This window comes from Myotis myotis, unplaced genomic scaffold (genome assembly GCF_014108235.1).
Source record: "Myotis myotis isolate mMyoMyo1 unplaced genomic scaffold, mMyoMyo1.p scaffold_m19_p_3, whole genome shotgun sequence".
In the NCBI taxonomy this organism is placed as follows: domain Eukaryota; kingdom Metazoa; phylum Chordata; class Mammalia; order Chiroptera; family Vespertilionidae; genus Myotis; species Myotis myotis.
In genome coordinates this window covers 61,623,341-61,639,147 of record NW_023416335.1, presented here as the reverse complement: position 1 = coordinate 61,639,147, position 15,807 = coordinate 61,623,341, and the positions used below count along the sequence as shown (strand labels likewise).

At 34.5% G+C, this 15,807-nt stretch overlaps 1 protein-coding gene across 1 annotated transcript in view; it reads right to left on the bottom strand.

Moving 5' to 3' along the window:
* The window catches only part of DACH1 (dachshund family transcription factor 1), a 445,250-nt gene that overhangs the window by 125,077 nt on the left and 304,366 nt on the right, over positions 1-15,807 (bottom strand). The window contains exons 5-6 of the mRNA XM_036299959.1: positions 13,252-13,387; positions 9,720-9,854 (exon numbers count right to left, since the gene is read on the bottom strand). Of these exons, the coding sequence (XP_036155852.1) occupies positions 9,720-9,854; positions 13,252-13,387 (271 nt within the window). The remainder of the gene's footprint in view (positions 1-9,719; positions 9,855-13,251; positions 13,388-15,807) is intronic.

Below are 15,807 nucleotides of genomic sequence, written 5' to 3'. Positions count from 1 at the left end.
ATTGCTTAACGTGTTACCATCCCTTAGCATGATAGTAATTTACTGCATGTCTTTTCCCTAGAATTCTCATTGTTGCCAGTAAAGCAATGTACACAACTGCCTATGACAATTCTCAATCTAGCTACAGGTAGCTATAGAGGCTGTAGAATGGAAATCTTCCTGTGTATTAAGCATAGCCAGTAAAATGGAAGGCAAAAACAAAGCCAGGAGATACATGATCATTTTCGAATAGTTAATGATTTAGGCAAACAAGAATGATGGTGATTTTTAATAACTCCAATATATGGGTTTGTCTCACAGTATTATCAATTTTATTCAAAAAACTTCTCATTAGTATATCTTCAAATCACAACAATGTCTTATGTTCTTCAATTAAAATTCATCTCTGAATCCTTGGCAATAAGCACAGTGCCAAGCACATAGTAGGTAATCACAAATTATTTCCTAATAAATAAATTAAATGTTAGCTTTATTAAAATGCTGCTAAAAAACCATTTACCTGGATATATATAAGTATATAAGATTACAACTATAAACGTATCCCATATTCTTCCACAAATATTTCTTGGAATCATGTTCCCCTTTTTGGTGCTATCAATTACATTAGTTGACAATTGATCAGATAAATTATTAACTCTTTTATTCAACACACTACAATGCACCAGTCATGACATCTGCTGACAATCTGGTTGTAAATAACACAGACCCAACTTCATGTTCTCAGAGCTTGCAAAGTACTGAATTATGATCTGTAACAGATTACCTGTCCCCCCTCTCCACCTTGTTCTCTAATCTGTGTGACTTTAAGACATGTCCATGTCCTCTGGATGGATCAGTCAATGGGCTATCTCAGCAAGCAGATCAAGATACTGCTCCAGAATGTGACAGTCTGGCTTTTACTAAGCCTTGCATTACTGCATTATCCTCTCCAATTTGAATGCCATTCCAATACACTGGTCTTTGATGGGACCCTCACATCTGCACAATACATCTAAATAGGCTGGCCACTTAATTGGCATAAAAAAAACTTCGTGACTATTTATCAGATACTACTTGTCCAATTTTCAAAGATGAAAAAGGATGGGAAAGGATGTTATATAATTTACCAAGTTTACAAGTTTAACCAGGATTTGACCACAAAGAGATCAAATTCCAAGGCTGTGCTCTTTATCCCTGGGCTAGGGTGCTTCCAGTGATAATCATTTCTTAGATGAATATGCAAGTATTGTATAAATTGAAACTTTTCACAATAGCCTTAGATTACTTTTTGTCATGGTAAAATAGATAATAATGAATGATAATCATCTACATATACATTGAGTGGCCAGATTATTATGACCACCCCATCAGTACTTCATTGGGCCACTTTTTGCCTCCAATACTGCAGCGATTCTTCTTGGCATTGACTCCACAAGATGTTGAAAGTTGATGTGAGGAATCTGACAGAATGCCTGATGAATAGCACTGTCCAGTTCTGTGAGATTTGATGGTTGTGGAACCAGCTGCATGATGGCTCTTTTAACTTCGTCCCACAAATGCTCAATTGGATTGAGATCTGGTGATTGTGGGGGCCACCTAAGCAAGGTAAAGTCTCCCTCATGTTCTTGAAAGCACTCCTGCACAATACGAGCAGCGTGGCATGGCGCATTGTCTTGTTGGAAGAAGCCATCTCCATTGGGATACGCCATCAACATGATAGGATGAACTTGATCAGCAACGATACTTAGGTATGTTGTGCTATTCAGAGGTTTATAATGGTCTGGCCCTCTGGCAACTTCAGCGCGAAATTATAGCTAATTTGCCTACAAACGTTCAGGTGGTAATAATAATCTGGCCACTCAGTGTATAAAGAGGTAATATGCTAATTGGTCCTAATGGTGTCCCAGTCATGACCGTTCAACAGGCTGCGTGTGCACAGGAGCTGGTAGGCGGGGATGGGGGTGGGGACTTGCACCACCAGGACATGAATCTGCCTCCAGGAGTGGCACCCCGGCAGAGGCACACGCACACCGCCTGCTGCGCCACCCGGCCCGGAGGGGGGAGTCAGGACAGGCTTTGGTGCCCCCTCCACCCCCCCGCAGAGGTGTGCACAGGATGGGCCATGGCAGCCCCTGGATGGAGGTGCGCACATGCCCACTGTGCCACCTGGCCCGGAGCGGGGCATGAGGATGGCCCACCCCTGGCAGAGGTACGTGCAGGACCACAGCACTGCCCGGCCCGGAGGGGGTAGCATCAGGACAGGGGCAGGGCCTCAGCAGAGAGCTCTCAGCACTCCTGCACTGATGTCTGAGATGTGGAGAGGAAGGGAGAGCAGATGGGCAATTAGGGGGTTTAGGCCAGGAGGGGAGAGCAGATAGGCAGTTAGGGGATCAGACAAGGAGGGGAGAGCAGTTAGGGGGATCAGCCAGCAGGGGAGAGCAGTTAGGGCCATCAGGCAGGCAGGCAGGTGAGTGCTTAGGAGCCAGTGGTTCTGGATTGTGAGAGGGATCCAAGATTGGAGAGGGTGCAGGCCAGGCTGAGAGACAGCCCCACCCCCACCCCCCGTGCATGAATTTTGTGCACTGGGCCTCTAGTAAATAATAAATTATATAACAAATGGATAGAGTATAACTCAAATAAGTATATATTTGTTTCATGCTCCTCTAACAATCTCAAAATGTCTTATGTTCTCTTAAATTTATAATTAATATAAAGATAATAAGGACATACAAAATTATATTTACTTCTGTATGCATATACTTCAAATGCAGGCAGAAAGGAAGAAAAAAATGAAAGAAAGGAAGAAGGAGAGGGAGAGAGAGAGAGACAAAGACAGAAAGTAAAATAAAATCTCACTTTCTGGAAGTATATTTTACTAAAAATAATTAACAAAATATAGTCAATGAAAGAATTCAATTTTGCCCTTTTTTCAATTTATAAACCTTAAGGATCAATATAATTATAAGGTAGCAACATATTAGCCATCACTATTTTTAAAATATATCTTAATTCTCTTTTAACACATTCACAAATAAAAAGAAGGCTAAACCCTCTGTTTCCTTCATTTTTAAAAAATGAAAATAGTTACCTTTTCATTACCTACAGCAAAATGCTGGAATTTGAATTGGGGAAGAGAAGCATGCCAATCCTTGAAAATGTAGAAGAGAATGGAATGGCAAAAACTTCATAAAAGTCCATTAACTTTGGCCACTAACCATATATATTTGAGCAGAAGTGGAATTCCCTCAAGGTAGGACTGGTAAAGGCTGATACACACTGATGATGAAAACTACATTTTATTTAGTTTTAAAGTAATTTGGCTCCAAATGTGTCAAAAAATGAAATTCTCTTTCTAGAGTTTATGCTGCTTACTATAACATTTTAAAAAATCCTATCAACTCTTTCCTCATCTCAAGGTCTTGAGAAAGCACACTGGACATTCAGACTACCTTACCTGCACAAGAGTATAATTTTCAAGCTAATATGAACAAAATTTCATTTTTCAATTGAAGGATATGTAAGGAAGGGAATATATTTATGTCTATTTTTATGATATATTTTCTAACTTGTATCTTAACAATTTAAAATGGCTATAAATGAATAATTTCTAATATCTTTTTAAATGTCTCTTCTTAGTCTGAGAATCTCTCTATATAAAAGCCCAGCAACCAGAATGGGTGAACAACCAGAACAACTGGTGTCTATGACACATACTGTGGGAGCCAACCAGCCTGATCTGGGCCCCGATTGGCCCCCAACACCCCGATCAGGGGGCAGAGCCAGCCAGCCAACCACCTGTGGTCCCTCCTCCCCACTGGCCCAGCCCGATGGACCCCCATCAGGGCAGGCTGGCCGGACCCCACCCGTGCATGAACTTGTGCACCGGGCCTCTAGTTAGTAATAAAATTATCTTAGCTTTTACAATTTTGATATGAAATTAGTGGACAAAACAACTTTAATCTACTACTTGTCAAGGCACTTCATCAATTTAGAATAGAAGCAGAGAGTTGTTTTAAAAATTTAGAAACATATTGTGCATTCATTCTTAGTTTAATCACCACTTAGGTGGAGCTATATGCAATTACTTTTAAAAAGCATCTCCATACACAATATACTGCATGTAATTAATTCATTGAACTATCAAGGCTATAAAGATTAAATAAGAAAGAGAAAATATCATTAAAAACCTCAGCTATGGTCTAAAAGTTAACTAAGCAAAGTGATCCAGTGAACAATCGTAATTAAAATGCCTGATACAAACAAAGCTTAGAGGAAAGCACTAAAAACAATTGAATACTTATTTTATTAATCTAATGAATCATGTATCATATCATTACAACTTTGTATATATCATTAATTTCATTCCTTTCACTTAAGCCTTTTATTGGGATTACTTCAGTTATTAGTTGGTCTAATGTATTGGTTACCTCTAAATCTCACTCTACAATCTCTTCTTATCTTGTTGCATAAACCCTTGCGTGTTATTCAAATTGCTTCATTTATTATGATAGCTTCCCCATGTAAATTGTGCTGACTGCTCGCCCTTGCACAGTCCTCATTAGACTAATGAAAACCTTCAAACGAAAAAACTAAACAACCTGCCAAATAAAGGTCTGAGGTTATTATGAAAATTACAACTCTGGGAGCTAGAAGAAGCTCTGTTCATTAATTCATGCTCAGCAAATTGCTAACTAATTTAGTTGCACTCCTCTGCATTAATGGATTATTTTATAAAAATGTTTTCCACAGCCCAAGACCTTTGGTGCATGCTTTTGAGAGGCTTGAATTCTAATCAACCTTAACAGTAAATTAGGAATGTAATATCTAAATAATAATTGGGATGGCATATGGAGGAAAATAGTGTTTAAAATCCCATGAAAGGTGCTTTCGGTTTGCAGCTTCATCTGTCAATTTCATAGTAGTTAAAACAATTGTACTTGTTTAATATTCCAAAACTGTAGCAGAAGATATAGCAACAATTGTAATGTAAAAATTTAAAGAAAGTTTAAAATATGGCTTCTACTGAAACAAAACAGGTTATGACATGCAGAAATAGCACATGAATTTCTAGGAATAGTCTGCCAAAGGGCACAAGATGAAGTGGTAGCCGAAAAGGAAAAGTCTAAGGAAAACATTGGACCCAGTCTCCAGAATAAGTGCACAAGATCTCTTAAAATATGTTCAAAATACTATTAGGTACTGATGCATTTAAACATAAGAGCCCCTAGTTCCATATGCACTTTTGATCGAATGTGTCATATAAATTCCTCTAAATCCGTGCCAGCATCTTTAAGATTTACCTGTGCTTTGCTACCATCTTACAGGTCCTGCAAACGAGGCTGAATGAATGTGTTAAATCATTCCATCAAGTTGATGGAGGAATTCAAACTGCTTCAAGCACAAGAGACAAGGGGGCTATTACTCTGCTTCTTAACCCATAACAAAACATTCAAAGTAAGATCACTCCATCTATCAAATGAAGGGAAAGCGGTGTGTGATCGTGCATGTGTGGGGCACCCGTAGGCACATGTAAGAGTACAAAAAAGTTTCAATAAATGCCGGCTGTGAATGTTAGGCAAGGCTGAAATGAAATTTTAATGGTAATTCTTTCCTTTTTAAATTTAGCTATTTAAAAGAATGTAATTTACATCTATTCAAAATATTAGGTTGAAACATATGACATTGTAGGTATTCTATTGTTTTGTTCTATAAAAATGACAACATATCTGAAGCATATCTGTGGGAACTCAGCCTTTATATTTTATTATTTTAGGTAAAAGAAGATTAAGAAAGCTCTCTGAGTCACTGAACTTTAATAGCTTATATACATATATGTTTAATTTCTATATATGATTATGGATAAAAGAAAAGATTTTATACAATTCTTTGAGAACGATGTTTATCTGTCTACTTACAAATAAAAATGCTTAGGCAACATGTAAATAAATTGCAGAATAAAATATTAATTATAATTAATTCATTATGCCAATATAGATCTTAAATGAAAGAAATAACATAAAGGCATTTATAATAATTCATAAATAAATCATTACATGAAGCAAATTTATATGCAGAACTCATATGTAGAACTAGTATTTTACTCTCCACCTCACTTTTAATGCTATGAAAATATTAGCTACTAGCATGACATATAAATATATTTTTTAATCAGTAAGGAAGAGAGTTCTGTGCCTATCAAAAGGGCTTAAGAAAATAAAGCAGGATAACTGGAATAATTAATAGTCTATTATGGTTTTCCCATGAGGAAAGACATTCTATCTGACCACAAGTAAAACTACTACAAATGTATATTATTTATTTGTCATGTATATAAGACTACTCTCAAATATTTGGCCTATAACTCATAAAAGTAACCACAAATATAATAGGATTCTTTGTATGTATCCAAACATTACCAAATCTTAAAGTTACAGGTGTCCTGGAGATGCACTGAGGTCTTCGGCATCAATAAATGGCTCTATTTTTTTTTAATAATATTCATAATAATTATGTAATAATAAAATGCTGGAATAAGTAAATTTTATCTAGGTAAAAGTGGAGTAGTTAATTTTACAAGTGGCAAGCGTTAATGGCTCAAAAATTGAATTCTTGCCTTTCAAAGTGGACTCTAATTTTGGACCCGATGTATTATGACCTATTTATATCTAACAGATGATACCTACTATGTTTTACACAGCTAAACATATTTATACCTCCTCAATACATTTATTGATAAATTTGGGGTCAATAAATTGTATTTAAGATTATTTTGATCTTACAAAAATTTATTCTGGCAATTATTTTTACAAACATTGATATAGAAAGTAATTGATTAGCATAGTTTCTTTAGTTATTTTTTCTTCCAAAACTGTGCACATTTCAACACTGTCATATGTAGTCAAACATTCTAAAAAATATTGTGGTGTCAGTTTTCCTATTTAGGATCAAGCATAAATCATAGTAACTGTGACATTATGAATTGTAAACAAATAATAATTTAATGTAGTGGTTCACAATATGTATATTTTTCCATCTATAAAATCAAGCCACAAACCCATTAGCTAATTTGAGAGTACTAAAGTTTTCATGGAATATTTATGTGGGTTAAATGCTCCGGGCATATATTATCTCACTTAACTCTGAAAAGAAATTTATTATACCCAACTAATGCCAGAGTCTGTGCTATGTGTAAAAAGATGATGATAAGGCAAAACTTTCACCCACAAGAATTTTGGGCTGAGGACTAATGGGAAAAGAGACATTTACATCCAGGTAAGGAAAGAAATGAAACCATCCAGAAAAGGACAGGGGATGTTTGAGAAACATGAAAGTTCAATGTGATAGGACAGTCAGCAAGATGCATGGGAAGAAGTATAAACACTAAAGGCCATGTTTTATAGCAATTGCTCATGATTAAAGGTATAAAATGGGAATCTCATAGTAGGGATTTTTTTAAGTTGTCATTAAAGTATTATTGGAAGCTCTGCTTATCAAAATATAATTCACAAAATGTTAAAATCAGTGCTGTAAGAAAGTTCACCCAAGCTTTGCCTTCACATGTAAAATCTGCCATCTACTTAAGACAGCTCTGGATTCAGAGGCATATAATGTCCACTGTTATGAACTGAGAATTAAAAGCATTGGCATTAAGTTCAAAACCTTTACTTCACAGGCTGGGAAACTGAAGAGTAAAGTCACATAAGTAGAAATTTAGAATGTTTTATTAGAGACTTTGAGATATACCAAGAGAAATTATACCTCAGGGATAAAAGTAAAGGAGTTGCATATTAGAGAATTTTAAAATAAAAATACTCATGGCTTTATATATGGGTTAACATCAAAATACAGAAATTTCTAAAGAAAAGGGGCTTTCACTCTATGCACATCTACATAGTCACATGAGATACAGGTTCAGATTTATAATATTCATGTATACAATATGTACTATTGATTAATTCATATAATGTTAACATAGAATTTAAAAGAAGAAAGCCATTTTTCTGAACACTCAATCCTAATTTGAGTAAAATTAGAATTTTTTAAATGAGAAACATATAGGAAGAAATATATTTCAAAACATTATTTCCACAAACTTAAGAAAAGTAGTAGGTGGTATAGTTATTTACAAAATATGTTGTGTAGAAAATGGTCCATGGGTTGCATGTTAAGAATAAAACAGTAACAAGAGAGGAAATCCCAATTTGGCCAGTTTGTTAACTATTTTATTGCCTTTAGAACTCTGCTTCAAATTCAGAGTACCAAACTGAAAACCTTTTATACAAGTGTATTAGTAACTAAACATCTTGAGCACTGCCCACTAAGCAGAATATGCCACAAAAGTAATATTTATGGATTGAAATAAATCCCCTGCATTACCTACTTCTTAAATAGTTTCTGATTCTAAAATGGCAATGGCATCAATGAAAGAAAATCCTTCAAAGTCATCAATGAAGGAAAGTTTTTAAGAAAACAAATAAAGAAGAAAATTTCAATTTTACGGAAAATTAGAAAAATATTAACAAAATAAAAGTTGCAGAATTATAACCAAAGGGTTGGTTTTGCCTTTCATATTGTTTAGTTTACATATCTGGCCTTCAGTGTATATCTACCAAGTGATTACATCATTTTGATATTCTTAGTCCAAGACTGAAATACACTAACATTACTTAGATATTCAGTGTTAGTCCAACTGTATAATCTTAAATTTCCTATAATTAGAAAAAGCTGATTCTACAGGCTTATCTGTATCCTATATTTAGTTTTTGGTAAATTAAAAAAATCCGTAATAACAAAACATGTGCAATAATGAGAAACTAACACTATAAATTAATATCAATGCACAAATATGTGCTAGAGGAGTATAGCATAGCATAAAGAAACAGTGAGTTTAATTATATATTTCAAATGTCAAATATTATTGCCTATTCCTTGTGGCATCCATGGGAAAATTGAGAAATCATTTTCAGTGGGGCTTTATTCTTTTAAAGAACCCTAGTGGAGAGTGGCTGCTTAGGCCAAACAATGAATTATTATATCATTTCAATTAATTTCAATATCATTTCAATTAATCATTTCTTTCTGATTAATTATTTAAATGCCCAATCTTGTTTATTTTCCTTTTTCACAGCTGATTGTGCTTTTTCTGTATTGTATTCCAAACAAGAAATACTTTAGCCCTGGTGGCTCAGTTGGTTGGAACATCGTTCTATATGCCGAAAGGATGCAGGCTTGATTCCTGGACAGGCACATGCAGGAGGTAACTTATCAATGTTTCTCACATCGCTGTTTCTCTCTCTCTCTCTCTCTCTCTCTCTCTCTCTCTCTCTCTCTCTAACATATCCTCGGGGGAGGATTAAAAATAATTATATTAATTATATTCATAATAATCATATGTATATTGCTATTGCTCTATCATGCTAAGTAAAGTGACAAGTGTCCCTAAGGGCATTGAGAAAGACAAACAGACCTACAGTACTCAGGGATAACTAAACCAATAGTTCTCGCTTTTTTTTTAATGTACTGGAAAATAAATTAACACCTACCTGTTGTATAAGAGAAAAGTAGCAGGTCTTCATTCATATCTCCTCTTTGTTGAGTATGCTTAATTTATGCTTAATTCTATAGGACTTCAAACTGTTTGTATGCCATCTTTTATGTGATGTAAAAATACAGCTAATTGTGTGATGAAAATCTAGTTCACATGTTGAGCAGAAAAACAGGGCCACATATGAATATGTTACCTTTATCAATATGCATTCTTTTCGACTCATGTCCGATGTCATGACCAGCCAAATCTCCCTCTTTGGGACCAGGGAGTACATTTGGTGATAAACCCATCAGCATCTGGTTCATGGACAACCCATTCTGATGAACAGCTGTCAAGCCAAAAACAAAAGAAAATACTCCATAATATATAATGGTTAACTTTTGACCCCCCCTCCTGAAATATATATATTGGTTATATATAGGTTTAACTTTAAAATTATAATCTATCTATAAGAATACTGTAAGAATTGATAACTATGGTCAATCTTGAAGATAAGCATAAAAATAATAAAAACATAACAAATTTATCTTTAGTGTGTCATGTTCTCTCCCTAGGATATAAGCTTCCTTTACTCTGCAAGAAATACAGTCTTAGCCGAAGCCGGTTTGGCTCAGTGGAAAGAGCGTCGGCCTGTGGACTGAAAGGTCCCAGGTTCGATCCCGGTCAAGGGTATGTACCTGGGTTGCGGGCACATCCCCAGTAGGAGATGTGCGGGAGGCAGCTGATCGATGTTTCTCTCTCATCGATGTTTCTAGATCTCTATCTCTCTCCCTTCCTCTCTGTAAAAAATCAATAAAATATAGTAAAAAAAAAGAAAAAGAAATACAGTCTTAACATGAAGTTAAAATATAATAAAAAAATTCTAGTGGCATCAGAGGGCAAACAGAGTTTTCACTAAGGTACTGAAATAACTGTGCCTTATTTATACTCTAGTCAATAAAACACAAGGTTTGATAGATAACAAAGTACTTCCTTAAAAATGGATTTGAACTTAAATTCTAAAATAAAGTGCCATTTAATTCATATCTATTAAATGGTTAAATTATTAAAAACAATAATTGCTTTCCTGAATTATTAAACTATCACTATTGAAATAGTAGGTACATGATCAAACACCCTTATGATTTTCATAATCCAGTCAACAAATTTCTTAATAAATTACCCATAAAAATCTTGATTTTGCCCAAACATTTGAAAGAAGAATCATTCCATACAACCTTACTTTTTCTGGAAAATATTTTTAATATATCACAATACTATTTTAGAAGCTACCATTTAAAATCACCTTAGTAATCATTGTTTTAGGGGAGAATCTTTAATGGGGGAATTCTAAAACTAGTAAAGTGAACATTTTATGAATAGACTAATTACATAGTCTTAAGATATGAGGAGTCACAGGATAGTTATTATCTCCAAAAACATAAACGAAATAAACCATACATTACAGAAATCTGATGGTCACCATCTTAACCCAGTTATCACAAATATTGGAGAAATATCATATGTCTTGTGAAACAATGCACTAAGGACACACTAGCATGTCTGAATGGCCCCGGCCAAAATTGCATAACTTAAATAATGAGGAAACATCAAAAAATTCCAAACTGAGAGACATTTTACAAAATAAATGACCTGCATGCCTCAAAAATGTCAAAGTATTGAAAGACAAAAAGAATGGGGAACTACTCCAATTAATGAAACTAAAGGAATGAATATGACAAGTAATTGCAACATGTGATCCTGGATTGGTTCTGGGACCAGGAAAAAAATTCTTATTAAAAACATTAGTGAAGGGAAAAAATATTAGCAGGAAAGTTGGTAAAATTAGAATAGCATTTATAGTTCAGAAAATAGTACTATAATAATCTTAATTTCCTGATTTTGATCATTATTCTATGGTTATGTAAGAGAAATTCCTTGTTTGTAGAAAATAACCAATGAAGTGTTTAAGGTAAAGAAGCTGATATCTATGATAAGGGCACTAAGTTGGCACTATGCCTTCTATCAGGGTCTCTCCTTCAAAGGGATCAACTGATTGTGCAAACCTGGGTGATGCGATGTGTATGTAAGAATTCTTGATATCATTTTTGAAAATTTTATGTTAGTTTAAAATGAGTTTATAACACATCAAATTAAACACGCACATAAATGCACATGTATGTATATGTATGCATATATATATGTCTATATGTGTGCATGTCTCTATATTATTTACATTTGAACAATTGTGATAGTCTACACATGAAAAAATTATCTTGTTTTCATCAAGAATAAAAATATAAAATGATGAATAAAAAACATGAATGTACAAACAAAACTCAAATTTTTCCTATTTGTCCATATTTCCATTTAAATAGTATGGAAAAACACTTTTATTTCTCTAGGACAATACCTTTCCAATGACAATATTTTATTAAAAATTATAAATGAAGCAAAATATTCTTCACTAAATTTCCGGTTTTAGTGTCAGCATAGCATAAAACCATACAGAAAGTATGTTATTTGAAAAAGGCTTTCAAGTAGTGGCAGCTGGGGTTTATTGGCTCCAGGAATGGTGGTCTGGGAATAGTTATTAAAAAATAGCTGCAATCATCTTTTACAAAATTAGGGAAATATGTTATAGGCAGGCCAAATCAAGTATTCATATTTGGAACTGTGTTGAGTCATATAATTTTAAAAATAATTTTATTGCATACAAATCAACCTAACATTTAACTCATCCACTTCATTACTATTCATATTGAGGATTTCTGCTGTATGCAAGTATTCCTCTATAACTTATAATGATACTTTTTTAGGAAATATTTTTCCTATTGTGAAAATGTTCTCAACAACTGTAACTCCAATAAATGTTGTGTGATTGGGTGAAGTTTGTACTAAGCATAATTTCCGGAAATAATACCTAATCCTAGGAAGGATACAATAAAGACTGGTTTATCAACAAAAAGAGTCAGTGTTAATATGTGTGTGTGTGTGTTTTTTAAGAAAACAATATTTGGTTTTTGTACAGGCTCACACTAACCAGTTAACTTAATGGCATTTTAACTTTAGATTTTCTTGGCCATGAGGATCAAGATTAAATATCTGAAAATGTAATCATGAAATAAAATATAAGCCTACTTTTAGAATGTAATAGTAATAATACATGGCAATAATATGCATTATTGACTGTTACTAATTCAAACTCTATAATTCACCAATTTCAAGCCTTTTAATTTATTCATTATTTGAATGACTAAGAAATATTTTTAAATCAATTATGTGGAATCTATTTTTTATTTCTTTCTGGATATCTTTGTCTAAATAAGAATGAATCTTAAAAAAAATAGTGAATTTCAAAAATGTCACGGGTAGGATTGAAAGAAAGGAGAAGGAAGAAAATGAATAATCCATAAGCAGCATACTTAGACACTAGATATTTGAGAGTTGGAGGTGTTTACTTCAGAAACTAATCTAGAAGGTTACTTACTTTCTCTAACTGTTTCATAGCTCAAATCTTTATGTGTGGCATCAAGGAGAGGGAGTTTATATCGGAGCCTGTTAATGTTGTGCCATACCTCATGGTATTGCAAACTGGGAAACATAATTTTGAGAGATGGCTATTGCTACGGAGCCTCAGAACATGATACATCTGAGATCTATTTGGAATGAGGGCATTTTGATTAGAAAAGCCAGCTGCACCTAATAAAGTTGAAAACGGTGACAAGTAAAAGTATGAGACCTACGGATTCTGTCAGAAGAGCTCTCGGTCCGCGCAGGGGAGCTGGACACACTGCTGCTGCGGTGTGATGATGGGTGGCTGCCAGGCCTTCGGCCCTCCTCCAGCGACGGGGCAGGGGAGGGGCTGTCCGGAACACGCTCCTACACCACCATGGGGAGGGAGGGGGAGAAAAGAGGTAAAGACATTGACCTTTACTTAGGGAATGTTGATTTTTCTCAATAATATAGAAGCATGGAGGCAATAAACACATTTTTTCATCGACATTTAGCTGTATTAAAAGACACCTTTTATCCTGAGCAAAGCTAAAGCAGGGAAACACTAGAAAGAAAATTGTTTCTATAGGTAAATGTCACTGTAGTAATGGTAAATGTCAGTTCCCCCTTTGGATTAAAAGGGAGGCTAAAGAAGAGAAATAGTTTAGAACCTATTAAACATCAAAGAATTAATAGAACAAAGCAGGTTTCAATTCTAGACAATTACCAACTTAAATAAATCTTTACATATATATATTCTATTGCTTCAGCAAATGTCTAAGGATCATTTAGCACACAAATTATCAACATGATAGAGAGACCATAATAATAATACCAGAGGAGTGAGCAACTATTCCATCACAGCACTGCTCTGAACACACCTGGATGGTCACACTTTAAGGCATCATAGAAATCGGTTATTTAATATTGGAATAATTTACTTTGATTATAATAAATCTGAGACTACCTGCTACTTCCAGCTCCAATTCGAACACATTTTAATATGGTAAAGGAAATGCATGAAATGTATATTAGTTGTGTCCCAGGGTAACTTGATACCATGTTTTCTAATACTGTTCTACAGGTTCCTCTCCATATCACCCCTCTGAGCCAGACTAACATGTAAATACGCTGAAGCACTCTCGCCAATGAGCTATTATATATGGAGTTACAGATTAAGAAATAAGACATTTGTTAAAATTTTCTTTTTTGAACAAGATATCAACACACACAGGCCTTGAGAAAGAACTGTTTTTCAATAAGTAGTACAAATTTGAAAGGGTGCAGGTAAACTTCTACATGACACATAATAAATAATAAATCATTCTTAATTAGGGTATAATGAAGTAAATATTTTAAATTTTAAAAATTTAAAAGAAAAGTTCTAAAATGTATTTGTTCGATAGGAGACCATTTTGAAAATATGAATGGCTAATGTAATATGAAAAACAAAAACTAAATTCAAGGCTTTGGGCTACCATTGGGAATGAGGGTAATTCATGTTCTTGGTCTCAGAGGTGCCATTAGCCCAGGATATTCTGCAATCCTACTTTGCAGTCAGTCACCTGGGAAGTTCTTAAACATTACTATGCCTGGGCTTTACAGACAGAGATTCTAGCTTAGTGAGTGTTACTATTGAACTGTGTCCCCGGAAAAGATTGAATGTGGATTCATTTAGAAATAGGGCTGCTGCAGATGTAGTTGGTAAAAATGATGCCATAGTAAAGTAGGGTGGGCTCTTATTCCAACATGACCGTGGCCCTTACAAGAAGACCTTGTTAAGATATGAGGGGAAAATGGCATGTGATGATGGAGGTTGAGATTGGAGTCATGCAGCTGCAAGCCAAGGAATGTCCAAGATTGCAGCCACCACTAGAAGCTATTGGAGAGGCAAGGGGGATACTACCTAGAACCTCAGGAACAGCATGATGCTGCTGACATCTTGATTTCAGATTCTAGACTCCAGAAATGTGAGAGCATGCAGTCACGTTGTTTTAAACCACTCATTCTGTGGTACTTCGTTACAGCAGCTGTAGTAGACTGAGTCTGAAGTGGGATCCAGACATCGGTATCTTTTAAGGCTCTTCAGGTGACGCTAGTGTTCATCCAAGATTGAGTACCACTTGTTTCAGACCCTTTTATTTTTTCAGTTCTGGAAACATTGTCAATAAACAGATATGCCGAGGCTTAACTTTTGAGAAGCATGAGAAACAAATGAAAATAATAAGAAAAAAATGGCCAAGCTCTTATCCAAAATTCATGCACAAAATGATCTCCCATTATATATTTTATAAAATAAACAATAATCTGTGAAGTAAGAAACTTCATGAAAAAAAGATTTGCAAGATCAAACAATAGTATAACCAAAAAAGGAAACAACTATATTCTACTCTCAAAAGTTGCAAGGCATATTAGAATCTGTTGTAAAGATAATTTCTTGAACTTTAGAGGCTTTTGGATGGGTCAAAAATGTGTGAATTTGTTTCTATAAAAGATAATTAGTTAAAACCTCCCAAAGAACAGATGTGTTATCAATATTATGCTATAATACTAACTCTTTCCCTTAATTTATCAGAAGTTTAGAATTAAATGCTGTATTTTCTTCAAATTGTGAATTTGGCTGTTATGTAGGTAAATGTGAACATTATACAATGTATTTCGCTACCCACGTCATATAGCATTGCATTTGAAAGATGAAAATGAGTAAGAGATAGAGGTGAAACAGGAAGTATGGAAAGAGGGAAACACATACATACACCCCAAATGTTAAAAATTTATAATTAACTTGTTCGAGGAAATTTATGGAT